Source organism: Grampus griseus (assembly GCF_964374135.1).
Source record: "Grampus griseus genome assembly, chromosome: 2".
NCBI classification, from domain to species: Eukaryota; Metazoa; Chordata; class Mammalia; order Artiodactyla; family Delphinidae; genus Grampus; species Grampus griseus.
The window spans coordinates 126,791,477-126,808,573 of record NC_139018.1 but is presented as its reverse complement, the minus strand read 5'-3'; the positions used below and the strand labels follow the sequence as shown (position 1 = coordinate 126,808,573).

Genomic DNA, 17,097 nt, shown 5'->3' with positions numbered 1-17,097 from the left:
GTATATATATCTTTGTCATTGTCTTATTACTTCCTTAGAATAAATTCTTGAAAGTAGAATGGTTTTTTCAAGGGAGGCTGAAAGATTTCTGTTTGAAAAAATTTTTTGATGTTGGCCAAGTTGTTTAAAGCCTTATGTCTTAAGGATAATTTGGGGCTATTCATTTGCAGCAATAATAATAAATGTTCCTTGGGGCTTTGACTCTGCCTCTTCATTTTACATTTTATCCATAGGTGAGCACATTGTTTTTCACAAGATTCCCCAAAGTGTATTTTTTTGCTCTAAGGTCTGAGTGTTATATCTAGCTTCCTTTTTGACATTTCCAGCATATGATCCCTGACTATCTCAAGTTTATTATATCCAAAATTGAATTCTTAAGTTCTCCTCTTTTATTTATTTATTTTTAAGTATTTTATTATTTACTTATTTAATTTTTGGCCGTGTTGGGTCTTAGTTGCAGCACGTGGGATCTTTGTTGTGGCACGTGGGTCTCTCTCTAGTTGTGGTACATGGACTTCTCTTTACTTGTGGTGTCCGGGTTTTCTCTGTCTAGTTGTGGTATGCGGGTTTTCTCTCTCTAGTTGTGGCATGTGGGCTCCAGAGCATATGGGCTCTGTAGTTGCGGCACACGGGCTCAGTAGTTGTGGTGTGTGGGCTCAGTAGTTGTGGTGCGTGGGCTTAGTTGCCCTGTTGTGTGGGATCTTAGTTCCCCAACCGGGGATTGAACCTGAGTCCCCTGCAATGGAAGGTGGATTCTTTACCACTGGACCACCGGGGAAGTCGTGTCCCCCCCCACCCCCTCCCGTCTTTTAAAGAGGTAATGAATCATTAAAGATTTTCTCTTGATAGAAACCTGTTTATCTATTGAAAAGGTTCAGTTGTTGATTATACATAGTTACTTTTATTACAAAGTTTATTTTAGTAACTTTTGAAAAAAATTAATAAATAATTGATTTACCAGCATCACCAAAATGGGGTGTTCTGATAAACTCAAAGATTGGTGTTAATAAAGGCCAAGTTTAAAAAGTAAAGATTCACCTTCTGTTTAAAGTCCATGCTCTTAAAATATTTATTTACTTAAGCAACAGTGTTCTTTAAAACAGTAAATATAATTGATTTTAAAAGACTGAACATCTGCAATCAGTGTTAGTGTGGTCTGAGTGCCAGATTCTGTGATATCTTTTAAATTAAGACAGTAGATCCCAAACTGGGAATTTTTCAGAATTTCTTTAAAAAATTTGTTATTGAGGTATAGTTGTTTTACAATATTATATAATTTTTAGGTGTGCAACATAGTGATTCACAGTTTTTAAAGGTTATATTCCATTTATAGTTATTATAGGAAATCTTTTTGAAAATCTAGTTCCTGCTTTTAATAAAATGACATACTAAAAATTTTTTTTCAGTTAACTGAAAGTTCAGTTTAAATTAATTTTTTTTACTGTAATAACATTACTTGAATACATTTAATTAGAGATTCCTTTTTCCCCCTCTAGGATATATATTACTTTCTCTGTGGAAAAAATACCCATCTGTGTTTGCTAAAGATAGGTTTTAGTTCTAAAGGTAGGTTTTAAATGTTGCCATTTCTGGCAAAACTCACTGTACAGAAAAATCAGTACTCATTTGACCTAAAGAGTTAGTGGTTATGTTGAATTAATAAAATCTGAATACTGTAATCATTTTAAAGGTGTGTACATACTTTTCGGGGGAGTATTTGTATTCTTTTAAATTGTGGTAAAATATACATAGCATAGTACTTACCATTTTAACCATTTTTAAGTATTCAGTCCAGTGGCATTAAAATAAATTCACATTGCTGAGCAGTGATCACCACAGGCCATCTCCAGAACTTTTTCATCATTCCATACTGAAACTCTGTACCCGTTAAACACTAACTCCCCATTCGTTCTTCTACTCCCTATCCCTCCCCATCTCTGGCAATTCGCATTTTACTTTCTGTCTCTGAATTTGACTACTCTAGGAATCTCATATAAGTGGAATTACATAATATTTGTGTTTCTGCAACTGGCTTATTTCACTTAGCGTGATATTTTCAAAGTTCATTCTTGTTGTGGTTTGTGATAGGATTTCCTTTTTTAAGGCTGAAAAATATTCCATTGTATATATATATATATATATATATATATATACCACATTTTGCTTCTTTGTTCATTTGCCAGTGGACGTTTGGGTTGTTTCTATCTTTTGACTATTGTGAATAATGCTTCTATGAACATTGGTGTACAAATATGTTGTTCGAGTCCTTGCTTTCAGTTCTTTTGTGTGTATACTTAGAAGTAGAATTGCTGGTTCACGTAGTAATTCTATATTTAATTTTTTAAGTAACCACCATACTTTTTTCCACAGCAGGTGTACCATTTTATATTCCCCAAAACCAATGCATAGGGGTTCCAGTTTTTCCACATGTACCTTAACACTAATTTTCTGTTTCTTATTTTTCTTTTTTATTTGTTTCATAAAATAGCTATCCAAATGGGTGTGAAGTGGTATCTCGTGGTTTTGATATGCATTTGCCAAATGATCAGTCATGTTGAGCATCTTTTCATGTGCTTACTGGCCATTTGTATATCTTTAGAGAAGTGTCTATTCAAGTTCTTTGCCTGTTTTTAAAATTGGCTTGTTTATTTTTTGTTGTGGAGTTTTAAGGGCGCTTTATATATTCTGGCTATTAATCTCTTATCAGATATGTAATTTATAATTATTTTCACCCTCTGTGGGTTGCTGTTTTACTCTGTTGATAGTGTCCATTGACACTTTTTGACATTTGACCATGTATACATGGATTTATTTCTGGGCTCTCTGTTCTGTTCCATTGGTCTGTTATGTCTGTCTTTATGCCAGTACTGTACTGTTTTGATTACTGTAGCTTTGTAGAAAAATTTGAGATTAGGGAGTGTGAGTTTTCCAATTTCTTCCTTTTCAGTATTGTTTTGGCTGTTGTTTCTTGATATAATCCATATGAATTTTTGGATGGCTTTTCCTATTTCTGCAAAAAAAAAATAATTGTAATTTTGATAGGGATTGCATTGAATTTGTATTGTCAGGTTAACAAAATTGTCTTTCAGTCTATAAAGTGAGATGTCTATTTATTGTGTCTGCTTTAATTTCTTTATCCATCTTTTTTAGTTTTCAATGTGCAAGTCTTTCACTTCCTTGACTAAAGTTTACTGCTGAGTATTTTATTCTTTTTGATGCTATTGTAAATGGAATTATTTTACCATTTCAGAGTATTAGTGAATAGAAATTCAGCTGATTTTTGTGTGTTGATTTGTATCCTAGTATTTTGATGAATTTATTTATTCTAACAATGTTTTTTTGTGGAATCTTTAGGGGATTCTACATATATGATCATGTCATCTTCAGACAGATAATTATACTTCTTCCTTTCCAGTTTGGATGTTTTGTTTGTTTTAGAAGTGAGTATGGTGTAAGCTTTGGGGTTTTTCTATTATATATTTTTATTAAGTTGAGGTAGTTTCTTTTCCTAGTTGGATGTTTTTATCATAAAAGGGTAGTATGTTTTGTCAAATCCTTTTTCTGCATCAATTGAGATGGTTATGTGGTTTTTCTCCTTCATTCTCTTAAGGTGGCATATCACATTGATTAATTTTAGTATGTTGAACTGTTCTTGCACTCCAGCAATAAATCCCACTTGGTCATGGTGTACAGTCCTTTTGCTATGCCGCTGAATTTAGTTTGCTGGTATTTTGTTCAGGATTTTTGCATCATTGTTCATAGGGATATTGATCTGTACTTTTCTTGTACTGTCTTTGGTTTGTTATCTGGACAAAGCTGACCTTAGGAAGCGTTTCTTCCTCTTCAGGTTTTGGGAAGAGTTTGAGAAGGATTGGTGTTAGTTCTTCTTTAAATCTTTGGTAGAACCCACCAATGAAGCCATCAGGTTGAGTATTTTTCTTTTTCAGGAGATTTTTGATTACTTATTCAATCTTCTTACTAATTGTAGATCTATTCAGCTTCTCCTCCCTCCCTCCCTCCCAGTATTGGTAGGTTTTGTGTTTCTAGGAATTTGTCCATTTTATCTAGGTTATTACATTTGTTGGCATACTATTGTTACAGTACTCTGCTACTATCATGTTTATTTCTGGTAAGTAATGTCCCCACTTTCAATTCTGATGTAAGTTATTTCAGTCTTCTCTCTTTCTTAATCCATCTATCTAAAGGTTTGTCAATTTTTTTAACCTTTTTCAAAACCAACTCTGGTTTTATTGATTTTTTTACTCTGTTTTTCTATTTTCTCTCTCTGTTCTGCTGTTTATTATTTCTTTCCTTCTGTTAGCTTTGAGTTTTCTCTTGGGGCACACCATCTTAATTACTATGGCTTTATAATAAGTCTGGTAAATGATGGTATGTGAGTCTTTAAGCTTTACCCTTCAAGGTAGGCTTCAATATTCTTATACCTTTGTATTTCCAAATGGATTTTAGAGTAATACTGTCAGTTTCTGCATATAGTAAAAGAAAACCTGCTGGTATTTTGATTAGGATTGTATTGAATCTCTAGATTAATTTGGGGAGAATTGACATCTTTACAAAATTGAAACTCTGAGAATCTGCAAATGTGAATTTGTTATTTAGTATATTTTAAATTTCTCTCAGGATCAAGATTTTTTGTTTGTTTTCTGTGTTTTGTTTTAGGTAAGTGAAATAATAGCATCTTTTTTTTTTTTTTTTTTTTGGTGCCACTGGGAACTCTTCAGTATGGAAGAAAAAATTGACATTGAAGGAAGGAAAAGAAGAATTGTTGGAGTCAAGATCTTAAAAGGAAGGAAGGCAGAGTATATGAGACAGATGCTGGTGGGTTGATAGTTGTGATGGCAGGAATTTGAGGAGCTTCTCTTCTGATTGCTTTTTTTTTCCTGTCAGTAGAATAGGTAGCAAAGTTATCAGCTGAAAGTTAGGATTAAGGATGGGTATTGCAGATGTGAGGAGATAGAATATGGCATTAAATAATCAACTAGGAAATTGGGAAATGGAAGATTACTGGGCAGTATGAAGGGAATATTTAAGATTTGAGGTTCATGACCTTCATGAATTTTGTCAGATTAATTAGCCTAGTTAGCATGGTTGTTTATTTTTCAGCCATATTCAGCTACATAGGAGCAGGCCCTCCTCAGGGGTGAGTTTTCTCCCAGGAAATGTGGCAGAAGGAGGGAGAGTGGGAGCCAAGGGACTAAGGATATATGAAAATTAAGCTGGATAAGGAGGCATGTAAGAAACATAGAGTGGGTGAGGGACAGTGAAAACATGGTAGGCTTAATAAATTGTGGAACGTAGTGGGATCAAAAGATTGTTGGAATTAGGTTATTAGAGACTGTAAGCTGGAAATACAGGAGGTGGTGGTTAGAGTCCTACATGCCATTTTAATTTCATGCCAGTAATAATTTACGGTACTGTCAGGTTTTTGTTGGTTATTGTATTGATATTAATCTTTGTTTGATAAATATATGTATAGGACAGTCCAGATTCCTTTATCTAAGACCTTTGGGGCCAGATATGTTTTGGATTGCTTCCTTTTTTCCTCCATTACTCTTTTCAGGAGTTATCAATTTTTATTTTTCAAAAAACTAACTTTTGGCTTTGTTAATCTCTGTTGTATGTTTGTTTTCTATTTCATTACTTTTTGCTCTTACCTTTATTTCATCATTTGTACTGTTTTGGGGTTTAGTTTGTTCTTTTTGTTACTCTTTCAGATGGTTGCTTAGAATATTGGTTTTTGGCCTTTCAAGTGTATATGTATTTTAAAGCTAAAATTTTTCCTCTTAAGAATAGTTTCAGCTGCATCCTCTGTATTTTAATAGGAAGTGTTTTAATAGCATTCCATTAAAATTTTTTTTCTAATTTTCACTGTGATTTCTTCTTTGACCCATGGGCTATTTAGAAGTTTATTGCTTAATTTTCACATATATAAGGATTTTCTAGTTATATTGTTGTTATTAATTCATAGCTCAATTTGAGCTCAGAGAAGCATGTCTGTTCTTTGAAATTTGTTAACCCTTAGTTTTGGTCCAGCGTATGGTCGTTTTTGGTAAATGTTTTTTACGTACTTACAAAGAATGTATTTTCTGCATTTGTTAGGTATAATGTTCTGTATGTCAGTTAGGTTGTTAATTGTAAAGTTCAAATCTGTTCCTGTTTCTTCTAGTCTGCTTGTTCCTTGTTTTGGTGTGCTTGTTCCTTTCTCCTTTACTGAGAAAGCTGTGTTAAAATCAACTTGCTAGGGGCTTCCCTGGTGGCGCAGTGGTTGAGAGTCCGCCTGTCGATGCAGGGGACACGGGTTCGTGCCCCGGTCCGGGAGGATCCCACATGCTGCGGAGCGGCTGGGCCCGTTAGCCATGGCCGCTGAGCCTGCGCGTCCGGAGCCTGTGCTCCACAACAGGAGAGGCCACAACAGTGAGAGGCCCACGTACCGCAAAAAAAAAAAAAAAAAAAAAAAAAAATCAACTTGCTAGAATTGTGGACTTCACATAGTTCTTTTCATGTTGGCTTTATATACCATACTGTATTTTCTTAGTTTAAGTTTATTTAGAAAAAGTATTTTTTAATCTGTAAAATTCAGTACAATATTTTAGCAAACTGGTCTATGGGGGAAAGTCACAAATTACCTTCCAAATGTAATTTGTTGAATATTAGAAGCACGTGTAGACATTTTGAAACATCTGCTTAGTGTCAACAAAGGGAATATGCATCTCTGATGTTTCTGGCAATAAGAAAGATATTACAATATTGTAAGCTTTTGAGCTATTATCTGCCATGAGTGTTTGTTTTGAATAAATTTCTAATTGCCTTTCATATTTGGTCCTTGATTTTGCTTAAATTTGTAGAATGCCCCAAACATGATGAGAAAATGTTAAATTGTGGAGAAGGAAAACAAAGCCAGGGAGAAAGTTATTGCATATGAAGTCATATAGTGTGCATTTTACATCCTAACCATGATAATTTACTATGATAAATGGACATTTTCTATGTTTAGTTAAATTTTAAAAGAGAAGTGATTGGGGGTTATCAGTTGATATGTAACGTAATTTTTCCTATTTAAAATATTGGAAAACAAGTTCCTGGTTAGGGTTTTGCACAGAATATCTGCTTTTCAGGAAAAGATACCTGACTTAGGTGTTACCAGGTGCATTCAAATTTAGAATTGCTGTGCCTTCCTGGTGAATTGAACTTTATTGTAATGAAATATCCCACTATATTCTTATCCATATCTATATATCTATCTATCTCATGCATCAAAGTTTTCTATGGTAAAGTATAGCCACACAAGCTTTCTTTTGGTTTGTGTTTTATAAAAGATATCTTTCTCCATGCTTTTATGCTTATTCTTTCTGTATCCCCATGTCAGATATATCCTCTATAATCATCTTATAATTAGGTTTTATTTTTTTAAAATCTTATTTGGATTATTTATTAGTCCATTTTCCCCCTCTGTTAGCTTGTTAGCTGTACAGGTGGCTCTTCATGTCTGCGGGTTTTGTACCCACGGATTCATCCAACTGTAGATTGAAAATATCCAGGAAAAAAAATTACAGAAAATTCCCAAAAGCAAAGCTTGAATTTACTGCATGCCAACAACTATTTACATAGCATTTATATTTTATTATGTATTATAAGTAATCTAAGGATGATTACAAGTATATGAGAGGATTTGTGTGGGTTATATGCAAATGCTATGCCATTTTATATAAGGAACTTGCGCATCCTCAGATTTTGGTATCCTCTCAGAGTCCTGGAACCAATCCTCTACAGATACCAAGGAACGACTATATATACTCTAACTGTCTTTCTAGTGGTTATCTCAGAGATTACCACATGCATCTTTCATGTTTTGAAGTCTAAAGTAAATGAGAACTTTTTCCATTTCCTAATCAATGAAAGTGTTTTAGAACACTTTAACTTCATTTACTACCCTTCCCAATTATGTATTGTTGTGCATTGTAACATTTTAAATTCCACAAAATACTGTCATTATTTTATTTAGTCAGTATTCATTTAGAGTTACATATTTAGCCCGTTCATTATATTTCAATTTTTTGGTGCATATCCAAGCTGTATCTGCAATCCCTCTTTTCCTTCTACTTGAGGAAGTCTCTTCAATGTTCCCTGGTGACAAATTTTCTGATTCTGTTTGGCTAAAAATGTCTCTATTTTGCCTTCATTTCTGAAGGTTGTTATTTTTTTTTTTTGCCAGATACAGAGTTCTATCTTGGCATTTACCCTGTTCCGAGCGCTCTGAGGATATCATTTTGTTGTCTTTTGGCTTCCATTATTTATTCAAAGAAGCCAGCTATATCTTACTGTTACTCTTAAAGTTAATATATTTTTTAATTTTTCTGGCTACTTTTAAGGTCTGTTTGTGGCTGTTTCTGTCTCTTTCTTTCTGTCCCTCCAACCTCCCCCTTTATTTTGATTTGCCTAAGTGTGGTTTTCTTTGTATTTGTTTTGCTTGGGAGTTTGTAGATATTCTTGGATCTGTGGCTTGATGTCATTGATCAGTTTTTTAAAGTTTTAAACTATTAGGTCTTTAAATATCTTTTCTTTCTCATATGTTCTCGCCTTCCTTTCTGGGACTCCAGTTACATGAATTTTGGATCTTTTCTTCATGTTTCATAATATTTTCACACTCTTTTCTGTATTTCCCATTCTTGTGTCTTTTTGGGCTTCAGTGTATTTTCTTCTTTCCTATCTTCTGGGTCATTGGTTCTTTTGTCAGCTGTATCTAACCTATTGTTAAACTCATCCATCAATTTCTTAATTTCTGTTTTTAAAATTGTATTTTTCAATTATCTGTTTTCCATGTTTTTAGTGTTGTTTGCTAAAATTCTTCATTTTAAAAAATCCTTTTAACACAGTAAATTATTTTAAAACTGTTTTCTGGGATTTCCTGGTTTTGCAGTGGTTAAGAATCTGCCTGCCAATGCAGGGGACACAGGTTCGAGCCCTGCTCTGGAAAGATCCCACGTGCTGCGGAGCAACTAAGGCCCGTGCACCACAACTACGGAGCCTGAGCTCTAGAGCCTGTGAGCCACAACTACTGAGCCCGCGTGCCTAGAGCCTGTGCTCTACAACAAGAGAAGCCACCACAATGAGAAGCTTGCGCACCACAAAGAGTAGGCCCCGCTTGCCACAACTAGAGGAAGCCCACGTGCAGCAACAAAGACCCAGCACAGCCAATAAATAAATAAAGTTATTAAATCTGGTCAAAAGTATGGATCATTAAAAAAAATCAAAAACTTTTCTGCTAACACCATTATCTGAATCTATTATGGGTCTATTTCTGGTGCCATTTTAAAGTCTTAGTTTTCAGTCAGATCTTGATGGGTTGTTTTATTTTAGACATTTCATATGAAAAATGATAGGATAATTTGAATTTTGGAGTCTTCTTGCTGATAAGATTTACTTTTGCTAAAACCTTTTGGGAAGATTTTACTGGCATGCAGCTAGGCTAATGATACTAGGTAGCCCAGATTCCCTCAGTATAGTCAGATTGAGAAGATTTGAAGCTGTACTTCTTTCCTTTTGTGGCCTGGTCTATTTCTGGTTTACCTTTTACCTAGGGTATAGTCCTTACATTCCCTCCAGCTTCCCAGTGTGTTTGCTGGAGCTATTCCTCCTAGCCAGGCTCTGAATTGAATTTTCGTGTCCCCACCCAAAGAAGTGTGGAAAGCTCTGCTTAGCTTCTCAGCCTCTCAACTAGTGTTTTAAGAATCTATGAATGATTCTAGGGGAAAATGAGTCTAAAGTCTGGCCCCACCTGTTACTTCTCGGTCCCAGCCCTGCAAATTCTCACTGTCTTGAAAGTTCTTCAGTTGTTTTAAACAGATTACTTTTTTTTTTTTTTGGCGGTACGTGGGCCTCTCACTGCTGTGGCCTCTCCCGTTGTGGAGCACAGGCTCCAGACGCGCAGGCTCAGCGGTCATGGCTCACGGGCCCAGCTGCTCCGCGGCATGTGGGATCTTCCTGGACCGGGGCACGAACCTGCGTCCCTTGCATCGGCAGGTGGACTCTTAACCACTGCGCCACCAGGGAAGCCCAAACAGATTACTTTTTGCTTTGCTTTTCTAGTGGTTCTCAGGGAAAGACAGGTTTGAAGCAACCTACTCCACCATTGTCTAAAGCAAAATGCTCAGATATGTTCAGAATTTTTCAGATTATACAAGTGCATATACCTTATAGGAGTTAACATATTTCTGTGGTGAAATGTGTGAATATTTACGTTGCCTGCTACTGTGCAAGTTTTCATAATGGGAATTGGATGTGCTGTGATCTATTATAGAACATGATTAGGAGTAAGCCAACTTCTATTGTTTATATTGCAGTCTGTTGAGAAAACAGAAACACTCCACAGCACAGCTGCTTGTTTAATTGATTCCTACCAGTGACTAGCCATCTTTCAGTTCCTCTCATGCTTCCTGCTCATTCTTGTCATAGGGTTTTTGCACATGCTATTCTGTCTGCCTAGTAAGTATATGTGCATACTCAGGTTTGAGTATGAAGCAGTTCTCAGTGAAGCCTGCCCTGACCATGAATTTAGGTCAGATAAAAGAACTTTTGTACAAACTCATTTATATGATGGTTTGACTAATGTCTGTTTTCCCCTACTAGACTCTGGACTGTGAGATCAGAAATTATGCCTTTTTTCCTTGACCATTTTATCATATGTACCTAGTTCAGTGTTTGGAAGTACCTGTTTTGCAAGTAGGTGATCACTGAATAGGTTATCAGTTGTTAATAGTTGAGCAATTAATATTTGTATAAATAAAGAAATAACAGAATGATAAGGGAAGATATGTAAGAAATGCTGTGCTGATGATAATGATGGTTGTGATAAGAATTGGAAACTCACTGCTTTTGAGCAAAAGCCAGATTTATTTAAACACTGGATTTGCATAGTACAGTTGAAGTTTTATAGAGTTACATGTACAATATTAAAAATACTTCAAAAAATTCCCTTGAGAAATTGTTATTGTGTTATAACATTTGTCTCCCATCCCCCATCCCTCTGTAAATATTTTATTATGTAAATTTTGAAAGCACTGGGTTTTTGACACAACTGTCATTCAGAGCATGACAAGTTATATCATTGCAGTCATTCTACTGTAGAGATAAATGGAATAAAAAATCATTGTTTTTGAAAGATTCAGTCTCAAAGGGAAATAATCTTGGAATTTATACAGATGTACCCACAAAATAAGGTGCTATGATTTATTCTACCAAGGGGAATTGGTCTTGGCTTCATCAGGGTGGTGACATTCAAAGTGAATCTTGGCTGATAAGGAGGAGATAATTAAATGGCCAAAGGAATAGTGTTTCATTTAGGTGCATATTATTATGAAAGTATATAATGTCTTTGTGGATTGACAAATAGTAATTTTGCTAGTGGCTAGGGCAGTTTGCAAGAAGAATTTGTAAAGGCAGATTGGGGCTACCCAGATTATTAGTTCATCCTTTGACATGGAGGCTATCAAAAGCTTTTAAGGATATTCCATAATGTTTTAGAGTAGAAATTCTAGAGACTCCCTGAGTTCATATTACAAGCTCTGCCTCTTACTAGCTGTGTGACCTTGGACACATTACTTAACAGCTCTCTGCCTTAATATCCTTATTTATGAAATGGAGATGATAATTATAACTCAGAAGATTGAAGTTACGATTGAATGAGTTAAGGCATATTAGATACTTAGAAAAGTGCCTGGCACATAGAAAGATCTCAGTAAGTGTTGCTCTTGTTTTGCTGTTATTATATTCATTGAGGAAAAACTCAAAGGTTATATATAATTGCACTCTTTTAGCCAGAACTAGAGGCATGAAAAGTTTCAGGAGATATTTTAAGGGTAAAATTAACAAGACTTCAACTTGTTTACTAATTTTATGTAATGAAAAATTTCAGTTAATAATGCAGTCTGTGTGCACTATAAAGGCAGGTTTGAAATTTGTATAATAACATTTTCATGAGTTGCAAACTTATAGAACTTAAATTTTCTAATTTGTGTTTTCTTTTATATCTTATAGAAAATTTCAGCTGTAGCCCTTGAACTAGAAGCTGAAATAATAGAAGCTGTGTACCATGCATTAGGGTATTGAAGAAAATTAATTTTTGAATTAAATATTTGGAATATAAGGAAGGAAAGGTGACTGAAAATGGGGCGGAAGAAAATACAAATCACACGCATAATGGATGAAAGGAACCGACAGGTAAATGAAAATTTTAATTATCTATTTAATTGGTGTAAATTTTTTTAAAAAGGAGTGTAGGATAGAATGGTTGATTTTTTTAAAAAAATTGATTTGAAGTCTAAATATTTTTATTTTCAGACTACATTAAAACATTTAGCAATCAAAAGCTTTTGACTTTTCATCATGTGCTTTAAAGAAACTTTTTTTCTTATTATAGAAATCAGTTTTGTTAACTATAGAAAACATAAATAAGCAGAATAGGAAAAGTAAAATCACTGCAATTCCACTACTACCATCCATTGTGTAGGTTTATCATAATATATTTAGTCTTCTGTACACTTGATTATGTTTGTTAGTTTTCCATATATTGATGATTATTTTAAATTACCACCTCTGTTGTCATAATTAGGTAATACCTAAGTTAACTGTGGTTATCAGTGAATGTGTTCTGGTCAGTTAGATTTTCTGATTCACCAACAAATAATGAGAATTTTTTTACAACTCTTATTATTATAAATATTTCTAAGTCATTTATGTATATATCTCAGCTTTAATTGATAAAATATTATTGAACTTAATTTTCACTACAATGTCAGTAAACCCTTATAAATTCAGGATAGTTATAATGATACTGGTATATGAAGTCCAGAAGTTGTAAGAGTTTAAAGCAGGGGGTGGCAAACTATGTTCCATGGGCTGGCTGCCTATTTTTTATTTTTATATATAAATAAAGCATTATTAGGACATTGCCACGCACATTTGTTTACATATTGTATTTGGCTGCTTTCACACTAAAACCACAGAGTTGAGTAGTTGCCCCAGAGACTGTATGGCCCATAGACCTAAAATCTTTACTCCCTGGCCCTTTAAGAAAAAGTTTGCCAATCCCTTCATTTAAAGGAAGGAAGGAAAAATAATATCATAGACTATTGTAAAGGAACTACTACTGAAAGCATATGCAGAAGGGAGGGATACTATCTCCAGAAAGGTTGCATATCAGAAGTTTCAAGAACAGCTGGTTTTTGGAAGTTTACCAGGAATAGAACAGTACTGAAGATGTGTACTGTAAAGTCTGAGTAGTAGTAGTTCATCCAGTAATACAGATATAATTGGAGACAAAACTCAACTGAGCAGCTGGTAAAGAAGTTAGTGGAAGTGATTAGGGCTGCTGATAGACCAAACTGAAGAGGTCCCCTTGTTTCAGCTCATGAAGATTCCTTAGCTAAAGTGTTAAGGCTCACACAGTATGATTCGTTACGAAGGTTGATAAAATAGTGAAGACTGATAAAATAATCATACCATCATTCCAAAGGAATGATTCTAGCAAGATTGCAAGTAAATTTCCCTTCACAAGTCTGAGGATTGTGACATGTAGAGGGGGCATGGGGACCTGTTTCATGACCATGTGCAGCATAAATGTAAAATAGGATTTATTGGGGAATAACGTACAAGCAGAGGAGCACCTAAGATCCCTTCAGCTCTCGGTATCCCATACAGAGTCATGCTTAAATTGAGCATAGATAGACTAGAACTACTAGTGGAAAGGACTCCACATGTTTAGAGGGAAAGGACAACTAGGAATATGTAAGTGACTGTGTAATGGGAACTTTTTAAGTTAAGGAAATGACCTGGTTAAAAAAATGGGCCTGCCACTATATCTCAGCAACTAGAAATAGCCTATTCCTGTGTTGAATTTACCTGCTAAGTCAGCTTGCCAAGCTGCCAAATGGGACAAGGGTATCTGAATTTCTCCTCAGATGATTTTGGCAAAAAAAAGTGCAGAAAAGATAAAAAAGAGGTAGTTGGGTAGTTTATTTTTAAGGTTAGATTAGGAACAATTTGTCATAAACTAAAAGGGTATCTTAATTTTACTGATTTTGGAATTTGTGGATTCTGAGTTAAAAGTTTCATTATTCTTGCATTAAAGAGAAAAAATCGTTCCCATGCAGAAGAGATGTCATTTATTTCATCCACATTTGAATACCTACTTTATCTGAGATACTGCTAGGCACTGGGAACTCATTAAATACATTTAAGTATATTGCAAATAGAAGTAAGCTTAGGTAATAGGAGTGTTTATGGAAGAAACCACCAACCTCTGATGGTGGGGTAGTTCAGGGAGCAGTTACTGAAGGAGGTAATACCAAATAGAGTTTTGAATTACTAGAGTTTTTGAGCTAGTAAGTTAAATAACACACTTAAAGTCATTGGAACATCACGTGTTCTTTTGTGCAACATTATGTTTGTGAAATTCATCATTGTTGTTGCATGGAGATGTATTTTATACATATTCATTGATGTATAATATTCCATTGTGTGACTAGAACACAGTGTATATATTTATTCTCTTGTAAATAGGCTTTTGGATTTTAGATCTACTATTCATTTGGAATTTGTTTTTGTGTGTGGTTTGAGGTGTAGGGGTCAAAATTTGATATTTTTCAGATGGATTTTCAGTTGACCCAGTGCAATTTATTGCAAAAACCATACCAAGAAAGCAGAAAAGAACACATGCTCTTCATAAAAAACTCAACAACAGGCATAATTAATCTATGATGCTAGATGTTAGGTTAATGATCTTCCTTGGGACAAGGTGATAATGACTTGGAGACAGGACAAAAGAGTGTTTCTGGGTGGTGCACCGGTGTATACTAGATTTAAGGCCATATTCTTTTCTTTGAAAATTCACTAAGCCACACACTCAGGATTTGTGAGCTTTCCTTTATGTTATGCTTTAGTACAAAGTTTACATTTTAAAAAGAACTAGACCAAGAAGGAAAAACACACAGTTTCATCAGAAGCTTCTAAGTGGAAGTGAAGTCTTTCATCCCTCTAAAGTTTTGGCATCTTCAGTCCTTTTTGCTTCAGCAGCTTTCTCATGTCTTAGAACAGGTATTTGGTGTATTTCACTCTTTTTGTAGTTGATCTCAGTGGGTTCTTTGGTCTTCCATCAGTCACTCCATTTTACTTAGAGACAGACATCCTCTTATACTTTAAATAAAAAATGAAATAGACTTAAATTATTTTAAGGCAGAATACAGAGAACAAACAGTACCTCAAACACTGTTACTTTCATTATCCAGAAGTAGTGTATGTCAATTCTGACATATTTGCTGCAGATATCTTTCCTTGTAAAAGAAAAAAATTTAAAATTTACTGTCCTCTATAATTTTTCCTAGTCTCATTCCTCTTTGCTTCCCCAAAGTAACCCCCATCATGGATTTAATTTGTATTTTCTTTATTACTTAAGCACATATTACTGAATATTGTTTCAACATGGTTTAAAAATTTTACATAATAGCATTATTATCTGCACATGCTTTTTCACTAAATGTAGTGTTTTGGAGAGTTGTCTGTGTAATTCATTTAGTACAACTAGTTCGTAGGAAAGAATATGCCTCAATTCATTTATCAGTACTTCTATCAAAGAACATTTAGGTTGTTTCCAGTTTTTTAGAAATTTTGCTGCGTATGTTATGTTAGAAATGATGCTAAAGCTACATCTGTGGACATGTCTCTGTGATAAATATCTAGAGGAGCTGCTGGGTTGAGTATGTCTGTCATAGCTTTACTGTGTGGTTTTCAAGTTGCTCTCCAAAGTGGTTGTACCAGATACACTACAGTAATTTATGAAAAATTCTTTTTCCTATACACTTTGCCTTTCTCCTTCCTTTCTCTCTCACTTTATTTTTTCATTTTTTTAAATATATTTTTTGGTCCAATGAAGGTGAAATGTTACCTGTTTTTGTGATTTGCCCATTTTTTGCTGGATTGTTGATTTTTTTCTTAAAAGTTATTTATATATTTTAGATATTAATTATGTATGTACTTAATCTGTTTCAGATACTATCTTTCAGTCTTTACCAAAACACTTTATAAACACTTTAATGATAGAACTTATTACAGTGTTTTATAGTAGTTTATATTGCCTTTACCAATAGATTGTGAACACTTTAAAATGTGTTAAGACTTGCTTAATTTCCTAAATCATGATCAAGTTTTGGTAAATGTTCCAAGTGGACTTGAGATAAATGTGTATTCTTTTAATTGTTGGATGCAGGATTCTACATATGTCTATTCAGTCTTACTTTGTGTTCACATTATCTGTATTCTTTGTGGTTTTTTTTATGTATTTGGTTTTGGCTCATTGAGACCTGTCAGTAATTGCACTTACCACAATGATGGATTTGTCAATTTCTCTCTGTATTTTATTAGCTTAATACATATTGTTTTATATATTTGGGGAATATTTCATTAGGCTCATACATATTTAGAATTGTTATATCTTCTTGGTGAATTTTTTAATACATATTGACTTTTTCTGTCCTCAGGAAGGCATGTCTGTCTTAAATCTACTTAAATCTACTGTCTCACATTAATATAGCTACATCTTTCTTTTGGCTAGTATTTTCTTGATAGGTCTAGTTCTCTACATTTACATTCAACCTATGTCTTTATGCTTTAGGTATATCTTTTGTAAATAGTATATGGCTGGATTTTGTTTTTTATCTAGTCTGATAATATATCTTGACTCTCCATTTTACGTGGATCTTATTCTTTGTCATCCTTTGTATATATATTTGGACTGGTTTATACCATCTTAGTTGGTTATTTCAATTTACTGTGAGAACCTGATAAATAGAGGTCCTGGAGGTAAAACTCACAAAAGTGTAGGTATGCCCTCCCAAGACTGGGTCCCCCTAGAGTTCTTAAGTTTTATACTTGTCCACAGTGATCCTCCAGCAACTCATCAATTACAGTTAAGATTTTCCTACCCCTGTACTGGTTCCTCTGGAGGTTTCTGCTCATGGCTCTGGTAATTTATGATTTGTAGTATCTGCCTGTCTGTCTCCAGTTTGGGAGGTAGAAGTTGCCCTGGGA

At 34.4% G+C, this 17,097-nt stretch overlaps 1 protein-coding gene across 8 annotated transcripts in view; it reads left to right on the top strand.

Moving 5' to 3' along the window:
• MEF2A (myocyte enhancer factor 2A) overlaps positions 1-17,097 on the top strand; it is a 173,784-nt gene that overhangs the window by 69,205 nt on the left and 87,482 nt on the right. For 7 of the 8 annotated variants that reach the window (XM_082648542.1, XM_082648540.1, XM_082648536.1 and 4 more), the window contains one exon: positions 12,052-12,234. In XM_082648542.1, the coding sequence (XP_082504668.1) occupies positions 12,181-12,234 (54 nt within the window). In that variant the 5' untranslated portion in view covers positions 12,052-12,180. Of the gene's footprint in view, positions 1-4,608; positions 4,837-12,051; positions 12,235-17,097 lie in introns of those variants that run through there. The other variant, XM_082648538.1, reaches the window with a different exon arrangement.